The sequence below is a fragment of the Poecilia formosa genome, unplaced genomic scaffold (genome assembly GCF_000485575.1).
Source record: "Poecilia formosa unplaced genomic scaffold, Poecilia_formosa-5.1.2 Scaffold868, whole genome shotgun sequence".
NCBI lineage: Eukaryota > Metazoa > Chordata > Actinopteri > Cyprinodontiformes > Poeciliidae > Poecilia > Poecilia formosa.
Window position 1 is genome coordinate 29276 of NW_006800807.1, and position 27788 is coordinate 57063.

A 27788-nucleotide genomic window follows, 5' to 3' on the forward strand; every position below is an offset into this window, starting at 1 on the left:
GGTCGGTCTCCTTAAGCTTTTCGTTGTTTTTATTTTGCAATTCACATCTGTCCCTCAGTTTAAAATTCTCCAACATTCCCATGACCTCATAGCCACATAACCCAGCATTCCAGTTTCAGATGCACCCCCCACTCCCTCTGCTTCCTTCGCCCCAGACATATACAGAACCCAAAAATATAACATGATATAACATCCTCCTGTATCACCACTGGATCAAGCAGACGAGGAGGATGGAGGAGAGCAAATGGGTCAGGGTGCATCACCCAACCAGACATTTTCCAAAAATGTCATCTGTTTGGGTTTTTTAATCCCAGAAGGGGATTTGGGTTTTACATGCTGAGGTTTTGTCTTTATAGCTGGACATGGTAGCTTTTTGCTGCTGGATGTTTTACTGTAAAAACACGTTACTCATAAAAAGTCCAAACTTTTCCAGATTCATCTATACAGAGCACAAGAAAGACAGAAGGAAGGGAGGTAGGATAGAGAAGAATGGATGAAAGCAATGACTCAAAGAAGAGAGAATGGAAGTACACAAGGACAGAGATGGAAAAAAGGCAAAGGAATGACGCCAGGAGGAAAACCACTGAGCAATACCCTGGAGGAAAGGAAAGCAGGAGATGAGGAAAGATAAGAAAGGAATGTCAAAAATATGGTAAGAAAAGTTTTGGAAAAAAGCAAGAAAACGGGGAAGGAAGGAAAGGATACAAGGATTGGGAGGAAAGTAGGACAAAAGGAAAGAAGCATGGACACAGTGTTCAAGAAGAGACAGCATGGAATAAAATCTGGAAGTACAAATATTACCTTATTTTTCAGACTATAATTTGCCCTTTTTGTCATAGTTTGGCTGATCTTGAGTCTTGTAGTCTAGGGTGACTTACGTTGTTTTTTTTCTGTGTTCACGACACATTTTTTTTACGAATGCGTTAAAGATTAATTTATACTAATGGACATGAACCAAAGATTAAGCATTACTGTGAACTGAAAGCTAGAAGGTCAGAGCTGAAGAAACAGTTCCACAGCTGGGTACACACGACCTGTGCTACCTTGTCAGATTTTCCTACAGTAGCACGTCTTTGTCCTGTGTCTGTCAGATTTCCAATTATACAACCGTACATCTTCGAAAAGCAGAAGTAGAGCCTCCTGCACAACCAAAAAGAATGCAGTAAGTGGTTCGAGGATGGTATGAAATCAACAAAACATTCACCTTTTCCAGCAACCATTGTAAGTACACAGAGCAGTAAAACCAGCTGACCAAATGTGCTGGAGATGTACTTGGGTTTCAAGGTGACAGGCTGGTAAAAGGTTGCTAGGTAACAACCTAACTAGGTGAGGGGTTGTGCCTGCTGACTTGTTCCAATCATTCCAGAAGTTTTTCAAACGTCTCATTTTCACCAAAAAAACATGAACTTAATACCAAAATATCGGTCAGTGGGGTTGTTTCTGTAAGCATTTTGGACTGTTTTTAGAAGCAGTGAAGACTCAATTGGAAGTACAAAAACATGTAAGATGTACATTTTCCAAAACCCTTTAACAATTTCTAAATAAATGCGACTTATACTGCAGTGCGTCTTTAGGATCTTTTTCCTCTTCATCTAGCAACTTACACTCTTGAGCGCTGTATATATGAAAAATACAGTATTCAATGTGTCAATTTTCTCAGACACAAATTTCCAGGCCGTGTAGGAACCCTGTGTACATAAAAACACAGTAAGTCCTCTCCCTTGCTTTTCTTTTAGCCCTCATCCTCATTATGCCGGTGCCAAGCGACCCGGGGCAACATGCATTGATCCCATCCTTCATCGCCCAGTTCGGCTGTCCAATTTTAACAGCCACTCGGTTACGTTGATGCTTTGTGAAGCTGCTGGGGAGCCACAGCTTTAAATGTCTTTAGAAAGTCTAATATTTGCCACAAAACCACCTAATATTATGGGTGGAAAGATTTCTTTTTTGAAGCATTTTTGAGTGAAAATTAATTAACAGCATTAAGCTTTATCACGCCATCAAATTGGACTCAAAAATGGGATTTTACAGTTTTAGAGTCTTGATAACAGAAATGGTTGGGATACGGCATGTTTCCAGTTGGATTTCATGTCAAGTATTTGTTTTTGTGGTCTGACTGCAGCACCGAAGGAAGCGTTGAGTTTTGTGTCCACCTCCCACCATGCCAGCTTGTGTTCCCATTATTCTCCCCACATTGTAGCGTTTCAGTCATGACTGTTCCCCCTCAGCAGGGGGTCAGCTGGTAAACACCTCATTAACAAAGCAGCACCAGAATTCTTAATGGATTTAACTAGGCCTAATTTGTGTAACAGAAAGCAGAAAGTACCAACTAACAACCTCTTTTTAACTCGAGGACGGCTGCTTGAGTGTTTATTGATTTTAGTTCAAATGTTCTGAATTATTTCCAGAAGTAGTTGACGTAATTGATGGTATGAGAAACCATGACGTTTCTTTTTTCTCAGCCATGACACGAGACTATAAACATGTTTATAAAACGTTTAAGCAGTGAAGTTTTTTTTATTATTATTATTCTCTTAACTTGAAACAGAAATCCAATGATTTTTGCTCTTCCTCCTTGACATAACATACGGACTATCATATATTTATTTACTTTGATGCATAGGCTAAAATCAAATATCAAAACTATGAGCTAATTTCACAAAATGTATTCAACGCCGGGCTGCATAAGCCTATTGCAATAAACAATAAATCAGTTAATTTAATAATAAATTAAAATGAGCTTGATCATTTGTATTTGTGTTAGTCTTTTTTCTTGGCACTCTCTTTCTTCCATAGAGTAGATGGAAAACAATGCTTCTGTTTTGGTTCAGTTGTCTCAACTTGCCTCTTTGTTTACAGAGACTTCAGGATTCATTTTATTTGTGTTGCATCTGTTTTACTTATTTTGGATGTTTAAAACGTTTTCCAGTTCGTGTTAAATGTTTATGAGAAATTAAAGTTTATAGACCTTTGAGAGGGTGTGCTTGCATTGTTATGTCATTACTATTGGTTTCAAAACACAATGACTATCAATTGCAATAACTTAAGGGATAATTTATTGTCCAACAAAATGTGTTATTGTGAGAGGCCTAGAGCTGCACGATATTATATTATTTTAGGTAAATATTGTGATAATGATCAGTTGAGATATGATTATTTTCTTAACTCATTCTTTCTTATTTGTGCTTCCATGACTCTCTGTCAGTGAAGAAGCTCAGAGTTTTTCTACCCAGCCCCTTCAGACTAGTGGCAGTTCAAGAACTGGTGGAACTGCGCATCTGCTGAGCTCATCACATGAATTACTTTTCAGCCCAATGTGCTGAGAAAGATCGTAAACTGCATAAAGGAGAAATGTTGTGTTGGAGGCGGGTTGTCGGATACAGTAGGACCGTCTTAAAGGGACGGAGGCCCAATTTCAAAGCGTCAAATTGCAAAGTTATGTTCCACTGAAGGCATGTTTGATGTATACATCATTTTTATGACAATTGAAGGTAACATAGTTGGTTAATGGTGCTATAAAATGGCACCATGTACCTGGAAAATACATAATACCACCACTTTAAGCTTTGGCAGACTAAATTAGTTGCCTTTAATATTTATCTACTTTAAAATGTGAAAAGATGGTGGCTTTACGCAGATGTGGATGTGATCAACCAGTTTTTGATTAGAGGAATCTGATGCAGAAAGTAACATGGTATGGATGCATTTTTAAGATGGACAAAGCACTGAGAGCATAGAGCTAGTATGAGTATGAACAGTGAACTCAGTCACCTAAATGGGAAATCCCCCCGCCCCCAACACATTTGGCTTCAGGTGAATTCTGAACGTTGTGGGCCACGCCCCTTTGGTTCCACAATCCCAGCTGCATCGTCAGAGAGCGCAAACCTCTTGTGATTTTATCAGATCAGCCTACAAAGATGTGAATGATAAAAATGATCCATAATGGAGGCTGAGTGGTTGGTTATTACAGGACAGTGATCTGGAAAGGGGGGTGTCAGTCACTCTCAGTTGCCAGCAACAGTTGTGAGTGTAAAGTGATCCACCATGTTGTCCGTCTGTTAACTTTCCCTCCCCTCCTTTCTCTTGGAGCCTGTCTTGCTTTCTCTCCTCCTGCTGTCCAGGCTGTGCAGCAGCTGCTCTCTGTCCCTCCTGCCTCTGCAGACCTCGCCTCCATGTTTACCACTTTGGGTGGCTGGACCTCTGGAGCCGTCCTCCAGTGGGAATATTTACAAGACGGACTTTTTTCACTTCATGTTGACTAAAGGCGATTAGTGATCAATTCAGTTGTAATTTCATGTTTTTTTTTTCTATTTCATCTTTTAAAAACATACTTTTTGAAAAGAGAGTAAAAAGTTTTCTGAGATCTTTGACAGCAGTCCAGGCGTCCTTTATCAAAGTTTGTCTTGAAGGGTGTGTGCTCGTCTTAGTGCCGCTTTGTTTGCGTCATAAGCGGGCAGAGTGGCTTATAGGTTATAAATAGGGTATGGGAGTTATTAAAGTCTCCTTCACAAACAATCCAGCACATTACAATAGGCTGGAGATCCAGTTGTGCTGATAACTAAACTCAGGCCTGAACGGACGGATGGTTAGATAGCTGGGTGGAGCTGCGACTCTCATCACATGCAGTAAAATCAATTCATCACACAGGAATACCTAAATATTTGGATTTGACACTTATAGTAATGTTCTAAAGTAATAAATAGTTTTGAATGAAATGAATGTAAGAAGTAAACTAAATGGAAGTGTGTCTTATCATTTGGTATCTTAATGGAAAAGCTCATGGATAATTTAGCTACGTCTGTTTCAGTGGAAATGGGAAAATTAACTCCAACACCCTTATGTGCATCTAAGCCTAAAACAATTAAACAATTAATCGCATGATGAATTAAACTGAGCTTGACAATTTCCATTCTGATATTTTTTGTTTATAGATGTGACGTAATCCGTTTTATTAATGGTTTTGGTTGTGGTTTTTATTTCCTTTTTATTTACTGTGTTTGGTTGTCATGTTTTATTTTGGATATTTAAAAATATTTAAAATGTCTTCCAGCTCCAGTGTGAAGTGTTTTTTTATTAAATTAAACTTTATTTGCCCTTGAAACGGCAAACGTGCATCATCAATTAATTACTTGAAAATGGTCTCAAAACATTACTGCAGTAATTGCTGAGACAATTTATCATCCAGCAAAATTTGTTTTTATCTGCATCAATTCTTCTTCTCAGCCTTCCATAAAGATAACCTGTATATTTAGTTTACTCTTATTATCATACTATTTAATATCTCTCAAAATGTGATCACATCGGAAGTTTTTGTTTTTCTTTGTGGAAAATACAATATGGATGAGCTGTAGAAATGTTCCCCATTATTTCAAGTTCTTGATGTGTTAAGATAAGTCTTTTCTCTTGCCAGTCAAGTTTAATTATTTATCACCTGCCTGATGGATCTTTGAGAAAATCTGGGAAAGTGTTTTTTTCTTGAGGGGTGTCAAAGTTCAAATGACTTTATCACATTTTTAGACCTATTGTACGATGTTATCTTGCATGTTTTGCAAGAGCTTAGTTCATTGCAATGAGTTCAACAGTTGATCGCACTGGTGCCTTGCAGCAGGAACATCCTGGGTTTGAATCCCTGGGGTTTTTCTGCATGAAGTTTGAATGTGTGGGCTCCATTTGTGTACTCTGGCTTTCTCCCACAGTTCAAAAACATGACTGTTGGGTCAATTGATTACTCTAAATTGCCATTAGGTGTGTGTGTGTATGGTTGTTTGTCCTGTCTCTCTGTTGCCCTGTGACGGACTGGCGACATGTCCAGGGTGTCCTCCTCCTACCAGTCAATGACAAATATTATTCCTGAGTTTGGGTGATGTTTATGTTTGAGATGTTGGTGCGTAAATAAAGAAAGCGGTTGCTCGGCCAATCGAACCAAACTGTAATAAGCTAACTTATGAAGCTAGTTTGAAATGACAGATCAAGTCCTTCTGGAAATTTTATTTAATTAAACCAGTCAAAGGTGATCGAACCTTTTCTGATTTACCAGGGTTTCTCATAATTACTTCAACCTGTGTTGTGTTGTTTTGGTCCGTGTGTGTTTTGCTGACATCAAAGGATTCGGATCCTGCCGAGTAAAGTGTTACTGAAAGCATCTTCATAAAAGTTTTATAGCTGCCAGAATCAATTTGTCATGATGTCACAGATAATGAAGCTGAAAACAGGATGTAACTAAATCATGAAGGAAATGTTTTGAAAGCTGTTCCAGTTGCTTACAGGAGGGTGTGATCGCGTCTTTAACCAGAGATGTTTTCCAGAAAAGGTGGAGCTTAAAAAAAACAAATTGAGTCAGAGTTCTTTGAACAGCAGGTGTTTTCAGATGAAACAAGGCACTGCTTAATTATTTTCCCCATATGCCCACATTGCAGTGTAAATAACTAAACAATATGAACTCATAACGTGAATACACAAGCCTGTGTTGGGCCTTGATTCTGTTTGTGATCATTTATGAGAGTTTCCCACGGCAACACGTAATTTCTGCAGTCAGAAATCAGATGTTCTCCTGCGCCGGTTCCCTTATTTAGCACAAAGTATGCATGCCATCTGGTTTTAATCAGCCTCTGCCATCTAAGCATTAATCAGCAAGCCTCACTGCAGCGTGTTGAGCAAACGGTGATATTATGTCAGAACCACCACAGGGTGGTTATCTCATCTAAAGTCGAAGGTGGTTTTGGTGTCTGTCCCCTCTTCACATGCAACTATGGCGACACAAAGTGTTTTCCCTGCTGACACCATTTGTATGTCTCCACTTTGTCTGAAGCTCTAATTAAAGTGAAAAATAAAGTGTGGGCTGCGTGATTAGAGATTGAACTGAAATGCTTCTCTCCTTCACACATAATTAAGCTGCGATTACTCAGTCATCATTCCCAAATCTGTTAAGTAACCTGACTTAAACCAACAAAAAAATAACATGAATCATTTAATTTAAAGAGGATCACATTCACTTCCCATCTACCATAAAAGCAAATTGTTCATTTTTATTCCTGTCGCAATATTTCCTAGCTAAAATTCTTGTTTCATATTATCTTTTTAAGTCATTATGGATTGCTCCACGTGAGACGGTGAAAAGCAAAATGCTTTTAGCGATATTAAATGTTGGGATATTCAGATTAGGAGCAAATGATGTAACAGGTTAAGCCTGGATGACTTTTTGTTCCTCGTGACTAAAATGGCTCTTGCACAATGAAGATGATGGATTTTGTTGTTTTTTTTATCAGCTGGAAACCGATGGCTGTCTGTGCCCAAAGAGAAACTGCTTGCAATCGTAAGGTTTTGAGTTTGATAGCAGCTTCATTTCCTGATGAGTATCTGTGACTGGTGATAAGCGCAGTACAATTAAAGTCGATGCGATCAGGACAAAGTAAGTTTAATTCATGTATGGTTTTAATTATTCTCTAAAAGATCTGCTGCAGTTAATGTCATCAAGTTGCACCCTGGTTTAAGAAATTAACGCAAACATTTCCATGGTGCTGTTGCTACGATTCAAAGTACCGTTAATGAAATGAAAGACGCACTTCATGATCACGGTTACTGGTCTATGTTGGTGCGCCAGTCGCTTTTAGACAGCCAGTCACTGTTTGCAAGACAGACAGTTTGCTTTTTTATTTATTTTTTTAAATGTCATAATTGCAAAACTGAGCATTTCTCTTTACTGTCTGTAACATTAGACTTTCTTGGAAGTTCATTGTGCAAGTAAACAGAAAAACATGTTAAGCAACAGACTGCAGGCTAGCCAACTCTAATCTAACTGCCCTGATATCTGCTGGTGTTTTTCTTATTATATAAAAAATAAAAAAAAATATATAAATGAAACCATAAAGTTTAAAAATCAACAAAACAATACAAAACAATACCTATTTTCTACATAACACACTTAATTCATATCTACCCGTTAGTCCCAGAGTTACACCACAAGATTCAGAACAATAAGCAATTATAATCTGCCCAACAACTGCAAGCAAACATTTTCTTTTCTTTTATGTCTGAAGAATGACTCCAGTTGCACAAAAGAACAAAGACTTCAGACTTTGTCATTTAAGCCATTTTTTGGCATCACATTCCTATAAAACAATGATTGAAATGTTTCCTCTCATCAAAATCAACCACTTATAATACTGAGAGAATAATTCAAAGATTTGAGACCTGACTTGACAAAAATAACTTGCAGACATCTCAGGTAATTTATGGTTATTTTAGTATCCAGGCCACAATATTTGTTTGATATCTTAGAAAACCTAGAATTAAACATGAATTCAGTGAAAACGAGACTCATACAGAGTCTAGAAAGTCTATTCAATATGTCACTACAATGTATTTGCTTTCATAAGTGGCAAACATAGAATCTCGTGCCCAAGATGACGGATACTACGGCTGGATTATATTGCCATCTAAAATTGTATACCACATGGAATCATGGGTTTTAATTTAATAAAGTCAATGGCAACTTTATTATGATTGAGTACAGATGAATTAACATCTCCATATTTTTCTTATGTTGATTTCCAGTCACTGGAAGATAATACAACTCTAATTTGTTATGCATGTTACATGCTATTAAGTTGCAACTGCTATTAAAATTCTAATTTTACTATCAAATTGATTCGATTTCCAGCCTTCAGCAGCAGTTAAAAGTTCGTCCCTGACTTACGGTGTAGTTTAGCATTGTCTGGTCTGATTATATCTTAAAAGATGGGATAAAAAAAATCCCCACCATGAGCCAGTAGCATCTCTGTGGCCAAATAATCACCGGTGCGTTCTCAGCTTGTCCCAGCAGGTCTCTAAAATACAAACAGGCAGACTTGCTGCTCTCTGCTACTGCTGCCACACCTGAGGCCAACTGTCAACGCTGTGTATGCAGTGACACACACACACACACACACACACACTCAAAGCAGAGCATTCCCAAAGGCGTTGTTGCGGCATGTCAACATGCACTTTTCTGTCTTGTTCTTCCGTTGAATGCCCCACACAGAGCCGCAAGCTAGCAGTCGCTCACAACTGCTCCTGGAGCACAAATGCAATGCGCTCCATCTCACGCATCTTTCCCAACACACACACACTCACACACACACATTGTAGCTACTAGTTTCACATGATGAAACTTGCAGCGTGACTTGCTTGGAGTCAGCTGTTAGTCATGGCTCCGCTGAAGCAACAGAAGTCGTATTAAAAAGCGATCGAAACTGGTTAGCTTCATTGTTTATTCATCTTCAGACATACTGTGGAGAGTAAGTATCAACCTAACACTTTATTTCCATTCCAACCTACTAAGGAAGAGTCACTTCACATTGGGTTGAAACATCTTGGACACGTCTTGGTCAAAATACCACAGTGTTCAACTATATTGGTGGGAATTTCCATTCCTAGAACAGAGTGAAAATAAAAGTCTAAATATTGAATTTACAGATGAAAGCACATATTTTCATACACCTAATAAAAAGAAAAAGTATATTTTTCTCTGTTTGGAGTTAAATCAGACCAAACTTCTCTTGTTTTTAGGTCGATTAGAATTACAGAAAATTTTTATGTTTGCTAAATGCCAGAAAACTCAGTGAGAACAATTTATAGAGATTTTTTTGCAACTTTTTTTTTGTACAACTCTGTAAAAAATTTAGACCACTTTAAATTACCAGTCTGATTTTACTTTTTAAAGGTAAATGTTTGAGTAAGATGAACATTGTTCTCTTATTGTATGAACTACTGATAACATGTCTCCGAAACTCCAAGCACAGATTTAGTATTTATTAGCAGAAAATGAGAAATGATCAAAATAACCCAAAAAACATGCAGTGCTTTCATGAATATTATTCCTAATGACTTATGACTTGATCAGTGTCATTGAAATAAAGGTCAGCCTCTGTTTTTATGTCGTTATTGAAATAGAGTTTTTAGTTTTTTGTTAAATTAGTGTTTTGTTCTGAAACCAGTCAGGTGTGAGAAACGGTTCAAAACAAATATTTTACTCTAGTTTATTTCTGCTGCAGAATGTATATCACTGTTGTTCATTAACAACAGTAATAAATTATGTCATGGTGAATTGAAACAGTCTTTTTTAGTTTGGTTGTGTTGCTCTTAGCTCCATATGTCATGTTGGAAAAGTTTGAAAACTTTAAAAAATTTTTAAAAGTTCTTGAATTTTACAATGGGAAAAGCGTATAGAAGAGGTGTCCATATGTTTTGCACGGAGGCCAAAATCACCAAGTTGAAAGCACTCCAGGGCCACAATTTATATTTTTTATTTGTTAAAATTACAAAATGATTTTTTCTTTTTATCTCCTAGACAACTAGTTAGCATGTATTCTAATTGAAAACATCAAAAAAGGGTCTCCACAGTTTCCTAACTTGTCAGTCAAGATTTCAATTTCAGTTTATTCCCAGCAGCAAGAAAATAACTGTGACGTTCTGTGTAAAACGTCACTGGAGTTTTGTGGTTCTACTTACTACGTCATTAAAATAAAAGTAAAACGTTGGTTTTCTCCCAAAATATAAATCTGTCATTGAAAGTTTTATACAAAGAGAAACACAAAAACTCTCCTTCTACAGCAGTAGTTTAAAACATTCCTAAATTGCGTATAGGTGCTACTCATGCGACTCTTTCATTTCACTCCGCTTCTGTTCTTTTATTTAACTTTAAACTTGGGGTGACCAGAAATGCGGCTTGTCGTGGCTGTGAACCCTCAGCCTCATTTTCTCTTCCCTCTCTTGCATATATATGGTGTGACTGGCTTTTGCCTGAGGGCTGCAGGATGTGCAGAGGCCTTGCGCTCTTTTCAGAGCGAACACGTTTTGAAATGCGCCGAGTAGATGTGTGCCGCAGACCATTCCAACATCAACGCATGAAGCAACTCCTGCAGCTCATTATTATATTTGGTTTGGTGACGTTTAGGGTTTTAAATTTGCTGCCCTGCGTCATGAACGTCAGACACTTTGCCAAAAGCGATCAGAGTGAACTGTTCTCCACCCGCGGACTTGAGCTTTGTTGCGACCTCGTCCCCTCGGTGTCTCTGGTTCCCGTCTCTTTGGCAGCGAGTCGGGCCTCCCAGCGTGCGCTCGCCTGCTCTTTTATCCATCGGTCGCCTCCTGCTCTGTGGCCCAACCGGCCTCCCTCCCTCCTCCACCTGTTTCTTTATCATTTTTTGGCATTCCTTCTTTCTCTTCCGTCCCTCCCTGCTGTCTCTTTCTCCCTAGCTGTCCACCTCCTCCAGTCAGTTGGTCTCTCTCTGCTCATAGGCTTCCTTGGCCTTTGCCTCATGGGGAAGGGAGTTGTTTGGCTCTTCTCTTCTCATCCCTCCCTCTGTTTGCAGGAAAAAATGAAAAGATGTATCAGCAAGGGAGCTGGAAAGAAAACAACCAGAGGAGACCAGAGAAGTCAGCATGAAAGAAGTTGGATTTTTAGTCTTATTTCATAAGAATTAGATGTTTTTATTTGTCACAAATTGAATATTTTTATTGTTGAATGTTTTTCCACACACAAAAAAGTTCTATAGTTTCAGGTGGTTTTTAAGCTAGTGCAATATGTTTCCTATCTTTCCATGTATGTTTGTCTGTCTAAATGAACATATTATGTTGGTCTAAATATGAGGAAATTCTCTAAAACGTTCATAACAGCCTGGCTTTGCTGAAGATTGAATTGAGGATGGATCATTTGTAACGTTGCTTTTTTTTTACCATCTGTTTTACTTTGTCCCACATAGACTGTATGTTATTACAGCCTAATTCCCAAAACAGAGCTAAAATGTTCAGCTACGTAAATTAAACGCATCTTATTTTAGCTACAAACCTGAGTGACGGTCTGAGAGAAAAGTTAGAGGTGATTAAATACTTTAGCACAGTTTAAATCATGTGCTCATCTCTGCTTTCCTGTCAAGTATCAACAAAATTGGAATGCATGAAAAATTTGTCAGGTTTAAAGTGATTGGTGTGTCTGTAACTGCTCAGCTGTCACCACAGTCTCACCTTGGAGGGAAATGTTACACACCTTTCCTGCATAAAAGTACGTAAAGTCTTCTCCCTAGTCTGGTTTAGATCTCACCAGAATAGATCAAGTGACATCAGGATGAGCTGCACTCACTGAGTGCTTCATGTAACAAACATCATCATGAACGTCACTTAGCTCAAAGTTATTAAAAAAAGTGATTGCCTCATGAATTAGTTCCTTTGAATGCATGCACAGCATTGTCTCAAGGTTTTATTGATGAAAAATAAATATGTGCAGCTTTATGCTACTGCTAAGCATAAACCTACTTCCTCAGAGGTTCTTCACTTGCAGATAAGTCAGAAATATTAGCTGTAGTCTAAGTGTAAGGTTTGCTTAACTGGGAGTATGAACTCTGACAATGAAACCATTGTACATCTGCTTTATAGCTATGCAAATACTGGCTGCATTAACAGTTAAGCTCAATATTATACTAATCTTTTGTCTCCTCGCTTCTTTGTGTCATATAAAGGAGAATCTTATATGTATATTCAACTGAAACTGTGCATTTTAACACTACCAAGGAAACAATGCAGGGGTGTCCAAAACGGGCCAGAATCCCAAAGTTGGAAATACTCTGGGGGCCATATGGTCTTTCTGACCTGATATGCAAAAATAATTATTTTTCATATGCTCATTAATTGATTAAACATGCAATATTGGGTTACACTTTATTTGATGGGGTGTGCATAAGACTGACATGACAGTGTCATAAACATGAAGGAGTCTTTCTGACTGGTGTCATGAAGTGTCATTCAGCAAATAATGACTCTTTTAATGCAAAGTTGCACTAAAGGTTGCATTGAAAGTCCATTAAAAGTGCCAACTTTGCATTACAGTGTCATTTTATTTTTCTTCAAAATAATGCAAAGTTTGCACTTTTTATGGACTTTCAATGCAACTTTTAAAGCAACTTTGCATTAAAAGAGTCATTATTTGCTGAATGACATTTCATGAAACCAGTCACCTAGACATTCATCAAGACTCCTTCACATTCATGACTGTGTCATGTCAGGCTCATGCACACCCGGTCAAATAAAGTGTTATCCAATATTTTAAAGAAACAAAGTGACAATTTTTTTGTCTTGATAAAAGGCGGACATTTTCTGAACTTTGTGGGTATTTTTTTTTTTTCAGTTTGTGAGGTCTAGAAAAACTTTTATTCTATACTCGGCAACAAAAATGAAAACTTTCTTTAAAAAGAAACTATTAATAGAATAAATGTGGTCTTTTTTAAGGAAAGAGTTGCTGGTTACAATGAAAATAAAATTAAAAGGAAAAACGGCTAGTAAAATAAATTATTTGTGCCTTACACTTCTTATTAAAGAAGAATTAAATTTGTGAAGAATTAAATTCTCGTGCTAAAAATAAGTTCCCAGAGGGTCAAATTTGTAGCATTCTCAGTGGGCCACACAAAATTGTTCCAAGGGCCACAAATGGCCCCCGAACCACACTTTGGACTCCCCTGGTTTGGGGTAATGTGATTAAAATCAGTTATTATTCTAATCTCTGACATGCAAAAGGTGATTGTGAACAGCGTTTTCCATATATGACCCTAATTTAGGCACGATAACTGGAATATTTCCTTATATAGAAGCGGGTCAGCATTAAAGACCTGACTCGAGTTTCCTTATCGCATCGCAGCCTGAGGTCTTGCCTTGTTTTTCCTCCCCACCCGCCATTCCTGCCAGGTTGGCTGCTGTCACCACTCAGGCGTCTCAGGAATGCCTCCAGATGTTTTCTCTGACTCAGCCAAACTCTTTCCTATCCTGTGTTCATAAACAGCAGCTCTCAGGAATAGTTCGGACTTGGCTGTTAAGATGTAAGAACAGAATCTCTGAAGGTATTGCACTTTTTTAACAGGTTGTCACAAAACTAGATTGTCCAGCAACATTGGTTCAGAACTGCAGCTCTCTTCAGTGACGACCCACTTCTGTTCGACTAAGACTTGAACGCAGAGGGGAAATCCAGTTGTATTAGATGGTGTGTGCAGATCTGGAGAGCTGCGTTTCTTTGAAGCTTATCTTTCGACGTACCCCAGACCTGTCAGAGCGATTACACAAACATCGCTTCTGAGTGCAGAACACGTAAAATCTGAAGCAGGAAAGCTCCACTGAGCTGATAGTTCTGCACTAGTTTATATCATGACCTGTTTGGGATTTAGTGTTTATTTTAACCTCTAAAATAATCTGTGTATTTTATTTAACACTGGAAGTAATCACACCTGCAAACTGGCTGAGCTGGCTAACCTTCATTTAAAATGTCACCACAGAAATGGCCAGCAAAAGCTTGCAAAACAATGTTTAAGTAATTTATTTCACTGAAAAACCAAATTATATACTAGCTGCACAGTTATGTATTTCAAATATACAGTACCTATAAAATGTCATTGTTAAATATGATCTAATTGTCATTAAATCTGTTTTCACTTTGACATTGTTTTTTTTATTTTTTATTATTAAATAAAATAAAAATTGTTTGATTTTTGTGAAACATCCCAAAATGTTGAATATGGCTCTGGAGAAAATGAAGAGCCCACTGAAAACCTCCTGGTTTTTCCACCAAATACTGATTTCTGAACACTTCCTGAGTTAAAACATTAGTATTGTTGTTTCTAAATGAATATGAACTGCAGTGGGAACACTTTTTGCTGTAACACACAGGTCACATAATCAGCAACCAGATGTTGCCACTGGTTCAAACCACGAAGAAGAAATCTACAGGAAGTAGTTAGTCATGGCATGGCTCGTTTTTCACGTGTGATTTTAATTGTGTTTCCTATTTAATGGAAACACCTCAATAGTAAATTTATTTTTTCAACATTAGCGGAATATTGACAAAGTTTTGCACGTAGTTGTATTGACAATTTTTCCATCATTGCATTCTTACCTCTATTTTCCCTCCATGTTAGTTTTCCAAAAATTGACATATGGCATCCATCAAGGGCAGCTAGAGGCCAGTGAACTGTTGAATATTTCTGGTTATGTTGCACATGTATAGCACACAGTGTGGTGTCTTTTTTGGGAGTGACCGACAGCAGTGGAGATTGTCGGCGGCTCGGCGGGGATTGGACAGTGACTGACGGGTGTCGGCTCTGTTCACTGAACACGTCTGGAGCAGACGCTGATGGACGGGCGACCTGCTGTGCTGAACCCCCTCCTCTTGCTGCAGAGGAGGAATCGATAGGGCTGCTGAGAATGCCAGCCTCAGCAGGTTTATTCTCACTGGATAATAGAAAAGACAGGGGGTCTCTTTCCGCCCCCAGTCTCAATGTGACTTTAACCTTCCTCAAAGATTATTCTAAGATCGCTTCCACTCCTAATATGTGGCTCCATGTAGTTCTTGTTTTTATTTTATTTAACTTTTATTAAAGCAGGTTGTCACCATCTTCAGTTTCTCTTAGTGTCCTGGCTGAGTCCTTACCAAGGTGCTTTTCTTTACCTAGAGATGCAGTTTGAATGATTTTCCCATTTCCAGTTTTTAGAAAACTTTGATCTGCTGAAATATTACTTTTAATAACTTGAATAAAGGTCACTCCAACATTAAAAATAGTTTTTTATGTATGAAGACAGCTGACGACACACTGCGTGTGTTGGATCACAAGCGCCAAAGAGATCGATGTTACGATTATTTGAATACAACAATATATCAGTATCTTTTATTAGCAGCAAGCAAAGTTAGCAGAGCTCACTGCAAACATCTTTTTTTTCTTTGTTTTAGCTTAAAAGCAATCAGGGTTTATACAAGTCATAAATAGAATGATTCAGTTACATCTGTAGTAATTTGTATAGCCAGCCCACATTCACAAGGCCCATTTTTAGAGAAGCGGTGTCTCACCAGGCTCCTGTCATTTTTCACCAGATAAAACTCAGTGTATTTGAACTGAAGCTGTTCTTGGAATGAAAATTTTCAGATGCTGCCATTCTCTATTATTTTAACTAAACAGAATGGTTTGGAGGTGAAACGAAAGACAAACATTTCAGTTGATACAGTAAAACGTAAAACTACAGTGGACCCTGGTATTCATGGAGGTTAGGAGCCGCCTGTGAATAACTAGAATCCTGGAATACCTGATATTAACTATATAGAAGTGCTTATACCTATTTTAATAGTTTGAAAACCAAATGTACCTTAACATGCATTAATACGCACATTGGAAACTGTCTTAGCACTATTTCAGAAACAAATTGTCTTCCTTATTTCCAGTCTCGAGGGTTCAGCCAATCAGTGGCAACAAAAATAAATGGTGCTCTGGGATTGGCTGTCTTCCAAACAATAATCAATGGCGTATCTCAGTTTCCGAAGTTGCAGTTTGTTTGGAGTATTTTAGATGCGCTCTCGGAAAAAATCCGCAAATTGGCAAATTTTCCAAGAATAATTTGGAGTCGCCACTGAAAAATATAAAAGCAGGTGAATCCATTAATATTGAACCGCAAACAAATGAGCATTCACTTCTTTGCAAACCCTGACGCACTAGATCAATAAAGAGCAACGAATTAGCACTTTCTTTTGTATTGTAGCTAATAAGACTACAATAAATACGTTTTTATTGAAACAGACATTTTTTTTATCCACATCTCTGAAGAAACTTGATAAAACTGGTGTTAACCAAAACGTGGTGCTGTTTCCAATCTGTTTCGACTGGAATGACGGATCCAGTGCAACATGTGATGGGTGTGACCCAGACGAAGCTTCAAAGCACGGATGTTGCAATGCTTCGAAGAAAAGTCCCTGGGATTTGGTTCAGTTTGTCCGTCTGTGTTTGCTTGGCCTAAAATAAGTCCTTCAAAGCAGAACAACAAAAGCTGTTGCATTTGTTCTGATGGAACCGAATCGATGCGCATTAATAATGGAATAAAAGTTTCAGTCCGGCCTTATGGTTGTTTCTCAGTTGACTTAATTTGTGATGTTCATGCCTTAATTCAGGTGAGATTCGAGTCCTCCTGGATGTTTGCACAAGAAAACTGCTTAGCGACACAGCAGGGGAGGACATGCTTTATAGGAGGAGGAGGGATGCTTATGAAATATACCCATCTCATGTTCTTCCCCTGGGCATCCATTTGGCAGTTATATGCAGTAAACAGAGGTTTGTTTGTCTTTTGCGCTTGCCTTTTACTCCAGATTCCACTCAGCTCTCCATGAGGAAGATGCCGTTTCTTTCTGAGTCCAGCTCCTCTGTTCAGACAGTGACGTTTTCAGTGGGTTCCTTTGACCTGGAAGCGATTGTTTACGTGCCCCCATTGCAAAATGTTGAAAAACTCAACATTTGGTCTGGTTGGTCTGTCTTTGTTATGAACAGTAGTGGAGGACAGTTTCTGTCCACTCTTGCCCTATATTGTATCCCCAGTGTGGCTGCTGATTCATTGTTGTTTTCTGTCTTGTTCTGCCTCTCTTCCCCCCCTCTCTTCCTGTCCTCACTTTGCTCTCTCTTCAGCCTCTTTCTTTTTGTCATTAGTGACTGGACAGGCGTCCCGTTGCTCTTGTACACTTTAAAATAATGAGCCAGTGAGTTTATGCTTTGAGGCAATTTTTTAATTTTTTTTTATTTTACTATAGTTCTTGTTGGGACTCCATCCATGTGTCGTCTCACTTTTCTTCTCCCCATCAAGACAGTTTACTTGACAAGAACAGGAAGTTGTATTTCCCGTTGGTTCGACTTTTCAGGAAAATGACTGAGAACTGTAGACGTCTGCAGGAAATGACCTACAAGTTCCAGTAAATAAATTAGGTTGAGTTTTCTTCTGCTGATGTCATTGCCTTTGGGACAAAACGGCAAAAATAGCAAAGTTCTCCTGTAGCTGGAACTAAAAGTTACAAGATGCTATGGTGAGATGACTGTAGATTAGTCTAATTCTTGCTTCACAAATTGAAACATTTGGGAAATATGTCTGTACGTTATCTAAATACATTTTTTTTTGCACAAAATCATTCTTAGGTCATGAGATTTTAGTCTGGCCAGTTCTGCCTATTTTGAGCTCCTTTCAGAATTAGATGTTTTAGGTCGTCTTGTCACTTTAAATCCAAATAAGCTGCTGCTGGCCTTGCAACCTAACTCAATATTCCACTCTGTACACGTGAACGTGGCTGCGAACAGATGCGCAATTGCACAACCGCACATTTATGACCCTGAGTCAGACCCAGAAGCAGAAGGAGAAAATGTGCATGGACTCATGCTGTTCATTGTAGCCAACAACAAAACATGTAGTGGACCAAACGGGCTTGTCTACTAATAATGAAGTGGGCAGAGCTACTCTTGGGTTTTTTTGAAACGGTTTGTTTTCCAGGCACCAGAAAACATTGAGTCATTGCCAGAAAATGACTAGGTGGTTTTGTTTTCACTTGGTCTCTTTCTAGAAGTAGAAAAAAAATGTGGAAAAAGGGAATTTTGCACAGTAATGTCCCCTTTAATGTTGGTCTGATATTGATTTTGGCTCAGATTTTTATCAGTGCATCTCTAATGAGAAGTCTGCTTTTTGCCAACAGACTACTTTCGAAAACAGCTCTTCCTAGTTGAGGGAAATTTGTGAATTATTAAATCTCTGCAGCTGAGAAAAAAAAACCCCAAACCATTACAACAATTGGGAATGGCATTGGTAAAGATATTTAAAGTATGTGGCGTACACGTCAAAGACTGCAGAAAACAAATATTAACAGAATAGCCCGGTTTGATGAAATAAAGAGAGTTCACAACAAATGACTGAGTTGCTTCATAAGCATCATTACGTAAGGACAGATATCTGGGAGTATCTGTAATGCTTTAGGCAGCTTGTTGTCCTGCATGGGTCGCAACAAACTACAGTGCATTTGGATTCCGGTACTTTCTTATCAGAACTTCTTTAGAGCGGCTGCAGCTCGACATGCATCATTAGGTTTTGGCCCACTTTGACCCTGTTGGTGGTTCGCCCCTGCTCCTTTTCTTGGATCACTTCTGGTTGTTGCTGCCCGCTGCAGACTGGGAATATCCCAGCAACAGCTGTGGCTTTGGAGACAATGTAACCCTTTCACATCTGACTTGACTCAAATCCTTACAGCTGCCCGTTTTTTACCGCTTTAACCCATTGACTTTGAAGAAAAAATGCTATGTGTATTGGGTAACCATGATATGATGCATAATCTGTGTATGAGAAGGTCATTTCTGCTCCAGTTATTTGTAATATTGTATCTTAGTATTTGTTCTTTGCTCAGGCTTTTTAATCAAACTGCTGGTAGGAACAAACTTGCTTCTTTCATGGACTTAAAATGTAAAATATCCTTGTTGGTCACAGTAACCTCAGTTGTTCTGAAAAGCCAGTTATACTTTGCAAAAGCTGTTTTAATCATTCAGAACATTTTATTCAACATGTGTTATCAAGTTGGGAAAATTAAATCCACCACAACTAAACATCTTGATTATTTCCAAGACTTTAATAATCCGTGGACTAATGCGACAAAAAGTGGAAAGTTTTGGGAGATCTGTGTCCCTTTTACATCTGGTGTAAAAATAGCACCATTTTAAAGAAAAACAAACCTTATTCCCAGAGTCAAACTTGTTGGGGGTAGTGTGATTGTCTTGGGATATAGGCTACTTTAATATTAATTAATGGACCAGTGAGTTCTGGTCATGACCAAAATAAATCCTAAAAGGAAAATCTCTAAACATCAGTTTGTGACATTAAGATTGAAGGTGCTTGGATTATACACCAGTGCAATGGACCCAAACACACAAATAAGTCCACTATTGTATAAGTCTAAAAAACAAACAACAAAATTAGGATTTTAGAGTGGGCTAGTCAAAGTCCAAACTGAAATAAAGATTCTTTATTGTGGCCAGAAACAGAATATCAATGCTCGAAAACTTCCCACTGTGAAGACTTAAAGAAATCCTGTTCAAATGTCTTTATATTGTGGAAAATGTACACAAAAAACATAATAAATGCCTCATATAGTCAACAACCAATAACAGAGATCTCATTTTGTCAAGTACCATCGTTAAAATCATCAATGCGCCTCAAATATATTGGTCAATAGTCCATCTATTATGGTTCAAAAGCGACTCTTAACAAATGGGTTTTTAGTCTTAGTTGTTTTAGTGAATTATTTATAAGCATAATTGACTATTGAAAGTCTGCTTTTGCATTAAATCATAGTTTTGTTTGATCTGAAACATTTAAGTCTGAGGGGGGAAAAAAAGCAAAAATGGAAATCAGAGGACTGGCTGTTTTTCATGGCACCGTGTTGTAAACCTGTTGTGAAATCAGGCAGTCGCTGCAGTTATTTTCTCAACATAAACACAAATTATTTGTTGCTAGAAAACCTTTCTGTCCGAGTTGAATTTTAAGCACATAGTAACTGAAGACATTTGATCTACACCCCATACTACTTCTCTTTTCTCCCTCCTCTCTTTCTTCTTCCTCCTCCGTCCAATACGGGCTGCAACTTCTAACTCAGACAAAGGTCTTCTGTCCTTCCTCTGTCACATTAAAGGCGACCCATCGCTGCTCTCAGGGCATTTTCACTTGTCGTCACAAGAGGCGCAGATCGCAGTCCTCCAAGCGTGCCGAGCTCAGCGGCCTTGCTCTCACAGTGACATGTTCTCGCGTTTCACTGGAAACTGAGAGGGGCTTTGTGTTCGTGTTCATTAAAAGTGAATATCTCCTCTCCTATTTTTGTCCGTGTCGCGCACGCTTGCACAACTCTGTGACCTCTTTGTGGGGATCTGGGCTCCGTGGTCAGCCCAGTCGGGGCACGTCAGAAAGAAAAATATTCAAATATTTCACTTTGCGCGTCGTTCCTCTCTGTCCGGCCCCAGGCTTCCCTTCGCCACACACAGTCTGATTGAATTACACTCTCTTGGTGCTTTTATCTATTGAATTAGCCCGGCATGGCCTCCCTGAATACTACGGCTGAATGTTCTTCCCCGGGCAAACTTACTAACAAGATGCATGAGATTCGCTATTCATGCCGAGTGGATGTTGCCATCTTTGTCTTCCACGTCTTGAGATGAACCTGAAGTTTGACACTTTTACAACAGGGGAAGCAAATCAGAGTAAAGCTTCACTGTCACAACCACCGCAGTGACTCAGTTGAGTGATTTGGTCTCGCCGCCATGTTGCATGTTTGTGTCGGATCACTTTCTGCAAACATCTGCTGCTGCCGACACGTCTGCAGCAAACGGGTCGTGGAAGTGGCAGGAGGCGTGTTCCCACCAACTGGACGATTTAAGCCTGTTGAACTGAATACAGTCCAGTTTTTATTCCTTTGTTTTAATTTGTATGTTTTTATTTCATTTTTTTTATTTTAATTATTGAGGTTTTTTGAAAATTTTGCATTTTTATTTCTTTTTTTTTTTTATTTTATCTAGAAATATTTTTTTTATTTTGTAGTTTTAAACCACCATTTATTTTATTTTATTATATAATTTTTTTGGCTTTTTTTTATTTGAAATTGTTTTTTTTTCTATTTAATTTGGCATTTTTGTCTTCTTTAGCAGCTGTATTTATTTCTTAATTTTACTCATTCATTTATTGTTTTTATTTAGAAGTATCTTTTTAATTTGGTATTTTAAATGGTCATTTCTTTTGTTCTTTATTTTTTACTTTTTAACATTTTTTGTTTAATTTTTCATTTTTGTTCTTTTTTAAGTGCTATATTTCTTTATTTTAATCCTTCATTTATTGTTTAATTTTTAAGTATGTTTTATTTTATTATTTTTTTTATTCTAAAAAACATTTTTTAAATCTGCGTTCTATTTATTTTTTGCTTTTTAAAGGCTGTGTTAATATCTGAGTCACCTGGCAGGCACATCTGAGGGTTGGTGTAAAACATGTCCTCCAGTAAGAGTCTTTAAATTCAGCTTGCATTGAGTCATAATTTGAATGCACAACTTTTTTGGTGAACATTTACATTAAGATACATTCATAAAACAGCTGAAGTCATTTATTCTTCCTTAGGTCCTTTCAGCAGAGAGACAGCTGGATTGTAAAAGGCAGCCACAATTTCTCCCGCTTTAAAAGATGGATAAATTCAGCCGGGTAGAAATACTTTTGTTGTTAAAAAAAAAAAACTGTGATGGTGTCAAACGAGCATAAAAAACAGCCCAAATAACCTTTACTTAAAAGCCTAAGCAACACATTGCTATATTTGAATTTGCCACCTCCTCCTGGTATCATATGAAGCAACAAATGTGCTGGTTTTAGTGTAAGACACTTTGACATTAGAGCAGTTTCACCACAACAGCTAAAAGAAGCTGATTTTCTGTCTGAAGCCCTCATGGCCCTAAATGTACCGAGCCAATAGCTGCCTTGAACATTTTTCGGCTACAGGAAGCAGTCTTATAGTTTATTCTGTCACTGAGGGAAGTGATTGGTCCTGTCTTTATCCTCTGCTGCGACAGTGGTGAACGTTGTCACCTGCCAAAGCACTAAAGTTGCTTTACTGTCAAAGAACGTCCCGTTTTCATGGATGGAAATGGTTTATGTTCTGCTTTTGTTCCTTTATCAAGTGAAACCAAATAACAGACATCACATAGACTCTTGTTTGTAATGATGGAGGCTTCTCTGGTAAGCTGTCAGTAATGATCTCATGTGTTTTGTTCGATATATCAAAGTCGTGGTCAGAAAATGGCTGATCTGTTCATTTTTACTTTCAATAAAGCATTTTTTTTATCTTTAACTGGACAATTTTCAGTTTGTACATGTATCATTTGTAATTAATTCAGCACATTTATGTCAAAACAGAAATGTTCTGATCGGTATCGGCTGATTCCAAACCTCAGATGTCGGCATTAGAAGTGTAAAAAGTGGATCGGTGCATCCTTACTTTTAAGAACAGAGGAACCCATTATTAGGCAGTTTGCTCCACCCACAGCCACTCCTGTAGACATTTTTATCACACTTTTTAATCTTTCTGTAGAAGTGGAAGCTTGTATAAAAGAGGAAACAAGTCATCCAACTAGCAACATTTATGTCTCCCAATATTACCGCCTGGCTTTGATCCAGTGTTTGGAAATCTCATCCTTCTCTTGTTTCTGTCCTTAAGATAATATCAGCGTCTCAAGTGAGAGCAAAGGAAAGGTCACAGTTTGGACACAAACAGTGGAGTAAGACTCCTTCAGGCCTGATGCAGCAGTTCCAAGAATGATTACCAAACCCTCTAGTGGGGAGCGGACGGCTGTATTCTCTTTATCTGACTCACCACTGACAGCAGCAGAAATTGCAGAGGAAACAGGAAAGGCCTGAGCAGCTTGGTGTTGGGACGGATATCCTCTTTTGGAGGCGTTCCCCTCCTCTCTCACTTAACTCTCACTCTCTTTATCTCTTTTTATCGAGTCACCCTCCGCCAGCACATTTTGCTCTTGGTGCGGCATAAACCGCCCGCCTGAGCGTGGAATCGAACCGCAGACATTCGTCCCTCTTTTGTATCTTTGTGGACTCGTCGGCTCTGAGTCGGTTATGTGTTGGCATGGGGACGAGGAGGATGAGGACAGCTCCGAGGTTGGTTGGATTTCTACTCGGTGATGATGATTCGGACTACGTTTTTGCGTGTTCCTGCCTTGATGACGCTCCACATTTTGATTTTTTTTTTTTTGCTCAAAAAGTCAACTTAGGACGTATATTTCACTGGAAGACCAGTTTGGTTAACCCAACAGAGACAGAATCAGAGGAAAAATCTGAGAACAATTGACAGCTTGGACCGTTGTTCACCTTTCTGGCCGATAAACCAATATAACAAATACTTTTTTTAAATTTGAAATACTATGAACACCAGTTGAAACAGATTTTTTTTCACTGATGCTTTGTTTCTGATTCAACCTAACTGGCCTTTTCCTCTCCTTCCCCCATCACTATCTCCCTGCCTTTCCTCCCATTACTTCCTTATCAGGCTCACCATCTCTTCCTCTTTGCTCCTCCTCACTCTCAGCTCCACACATTAACAGGTTAAAGAGGATTAAATCAGGATTAATCAACATTAACGATTCTTCTTGTCTTTTTTTCATAGTGTTAACAATCACACGTTTTAATCGCTGTTTCCTTTGTCCCCCATTTCCCCTTGTTTTTCCCTCCCTTCCCCTCTGCTCCCGCTCTTGCAGAGTGACCCAGGCGGGCTGTCTGTTCTGGAGCAGCTCGGTTTGGACCAGAACTCCGACTTCTCCGACTCGAGCGTCCAGCAGCTCCTGGACGAGCAGCGAGAGAGGATCCGCAGGGAGATCCGGAAGGAGCTGAAGATCAAGGAGGGCGCTGAGAACTTGCGCCGCGCCACGACCGACAAGCGGAACGCACATCAGGTGAGAACGAACGCTTGCAGAGACTCATCAACATCAGGGAAGCACCTCTCCTTTACTTCGTTATCGGCTCAACGCAGAACTTTACTGACCTGGAAAGATCCTCACCCACCGGTGGTGGTACTCTATTTAAAGGACCTCATTTCTTTTTTTAAAACTAGAAAAAATCAAGCTTAGACTGACACGCTTCTCAATCATTTATCCACCACTTTATTTCCTTGAAGACAATTACACCAAACTAAATTCACGTTTCATGGTTCTTTTGTTCCTGTTTTGTTTTGTGTTACATCTGTTAAGGATAGGGATTGGTTTCAACCTGATGGCTGGACTTGGGCAATTTTTTATTTATTTATTTATTTTTGAATACTGCTTGTATCTTAACCTGTTTATGTCAAACTACATGTCAAAATTTATGAATAGAAATGGGGGGGAAAAAATCATGGATGCACCGATAAGAAAATTTGGTCCAATATAGGATATTGAATTTGCTGTTATGGCCGATAACTTATATTGTATACGTTTCGCCACCTTTTTGACACCTTGAAAGAAACAACCACACACTAACTTAACCACTTCTTCAGTTAAGATGCCCACAATCCTCTTCTGCATCACTTGTCACATAGCTAACTTCCTCTGCTCCCCATTTAGAAACAAACGACAACAAGACGGAAATAAATATTGGTCATTAATATCAGCCCAGTTTTATTTATCAAAGCAATACCGATATATTATAAAATGACCGTTATCAGTCGATACCGATGTCAGTTCAGATATATCGTGCTTCCTTAATCAAAATCATCAATTCCTCCAGTACAATAAATCGCTGTGAATGTTTGGGTGTAACATACCTGTCTGTGGAAGATGATAAACTGAAAACGTAGAGAAAGGAACATTTTAATTCAAAAATACTTTATTTATTCCAAAGAGAAATTAAATGTTGTTTCCATTCGTATCATTCATGTATCTTCAAAGAGTTGTTGTTGATGGTGATGCTGCTGTGTTAGGAAGGATTTCCAGTAGCAGTCAACTAATCTGAAAGGACTTCTGACTGAAGACTGTTGCTGCATCATCATGATGAGCTAAAAGCTCAATATCAGGTCACATTTAATTAGTAGCATGAAAAACCACACAAATAATCAGATTTCTGCAAAAAAATCAGAATAGATCACTGAGACCTGCTTTGTGAACGCAGCTCCAACATTTTGAGTCTGAATTATGGCTGCATAACATTAATAAAACCTGTGAAAATCTAGATGAATTCAATAATGTGACTTGCAATAAATAATCAAATATGTGAACAATGATAATGTCCTAGTTTGAGTTCACTGGAGGACTGTGTCCAGCTTTTTTTAAGGTGATGCAACATTTTAATAATTTCCATCTCACAGCTTTGGCAACAAAAACAGCTTCTCAATTACATTCCAATCTCTTCACTTTTTGTTATTTTTATGCAACATTAAACAACCAGTGTCACCAGAAAGAGAATATGCCATAGCTGCAAACTTCCCAAAATGTAGCATTAGCCTAAAATCCACAGATCAGGAGGGAGAAAGAATTTGTTTAATTTTATTATTAAAAGGAAGCAATAAAAATATTTTTCAGTTGTCAAGAAATTAAAGTAGGAATATCTGGTTTAAGATTTTAGTTGTAATGTGACAAAATGTGGATGCTTAAGTCTTATTAATGCTTTTTAAGGCCCTGTGCTGTTTATATTCTGAGGTACTCTGTTATTCTTTCGACTAATTGATTTTTAAGGTGGGTGTGAAGGTATCCAATTAGGTTAAATTTAGGATTAATGGTGGAGCAGTACAAAAGCTTTTAGCTAAATCTGTTGGATTAGAGTGAGAAGAGAATTATGTCGCCTGCAGAATAAAATTGTTCTTCACTTTGGATTAATTATTCCTTTGGTAGTTTGATAAACAAAACTTGTTTTATTTTCTATCTGCTTCTTGTTTAAGACTGCATACTTTGAACAGATGATTCCTTAATTTGAGTTATACTCCGATAGTTTCTCAGAGGAAGTAATGCTGAATGATGTCCTATATCTATAAATAAATAACAGCTTCATGCTGTTTCTTCTTTTCTTTGCCTGTAGGTGGACAGTCAGCTGCGCTCTTCGAACCGAAAGCTGGACAATCTACACGCTCAGCTGCAGGAGCTGGACGCTCACATCGTGGTGAAGGGAGGAGAGGAGAGCAAAGGTACACCGTTATGATCGCTTGTTTTTAATAATCAATTCATTATTTCACTCCATTTTTATAAAAAGAATTGCTCTAGCTTACATTGTTTTGTGTATTTTTAAGATTATTGTGAATCAACAAATTGCAGGTAGGACTCAGGACTGACATAGCCACAGAGTAAAGCAGCTTTTGTGTTTGGTGAGCCAGTAATAACATATTTTCTGAGTCCAATAGATTTTGATTTAAAATTTCTTGGTATTTTAAAGAGTTCATGATGCACTCTGACAGGGCCCCACAGGATCACAGATCCACTACTATGCTTCACATTGGACATGAGGCTTTCTCCACATGTTGATTCTTTGTTTCATACCAAACCTACCTGGAGTTTTTGCTTGTGACAAACTAAATCTTAGGGTGCATTCACTCCAACCCTGCTTCAATGGAACTCCAGTTTGTTAGCGTAGAAAGTTTGGTTCGTTTGGGGAGGTGAAAGGGTAACCGAACTCTGTTGTGAAACAAAACAACAAACTCTGATCTGCCTAAAAATGAAGGTCTTGGTTTGGTAGAAGTGAACTCTGGTGCGGTTTGAATGCATATGTGAATGCCAAGTGGACCAGACGCTGCTCCAAAAGCTGGAAGCAAACTACAATGCAGGGAATTCTGGGTAAATATGACCAAAACAAATGCGCAAGTCTAGCGCTAAAGGGAGAAACGGCTCATGGTCTTTTACAGAAGACAAAAGAGAAATCATTACATTTTGAAAAGAAGGAAGTTACGCTCAGTGTCTTCTTCTGAAGCTTTCATGTCGTTTCCTTCAGTATTTCTTGCTGCAGCGCCTCCACAGGCGAGAAGGTGAACAGATTTTTCAAAGCATTTGGTTTGTTTGACACAGTGTAGTGTGAAAATGAACCGCACCAGCTGAAAATATAACGAATGTTGCACATTTTGGTCCTCAATCGATCAGAGTCGACTGAACTATCAAGTATGAAATCACCCTTACTTTAATCTGACCAAATTTCATGGTTCCATTTAAAGACCCTGTAGAGTTTACTAACAGGGCCTGTAGAGTTTACTAAAGTTTACAGGGTCTTTAACTGGATGTTAACCTGTTAACATTTGTGTTGCATCATATTTGTAATTTATTGAAACAGAAAGTCATGGATCCATATTGAAACATTCGCAGAAAAACTCATCAACATAAAGTGAAATATCCAAAAAAATGTATTCTGTTAATTCATATTTTAAAGAAATAATTATGGACAATAGTCTTTTTATTTAGGAACAATTGTTTCCTAACATGTCTTTTTTCCTGCACTCAAATTAAAAG

At 38.3% G+C, this 27788-nt stretch overlaps 1 protein-coding gene across 1 annotated transcript in view; it reads left to right on the plus strand.

The window, feature by feature from the left end:
* LOC103131895 (serine/threonine-protein kinase N2) overlaps positions 1 to 27788 on the plus strand; it is a 50137-nt gene that overhangs the window by 7444 nt on the left and 14905 nt on the right. The window contains exons 2-3 of the mRNA XM_007543632.2: positions 24090 to 24284; positions 26377 to 26482. Coding sequence (XP_007543694.1) covers positions 24090 to 24284; positions 26377 to 26482 — 301 coding nt within the window. The remainder of the gene's footprint in view (positions 1 to 24089; positions 24285 to 26376; positions 26483 to 27788) is intronic.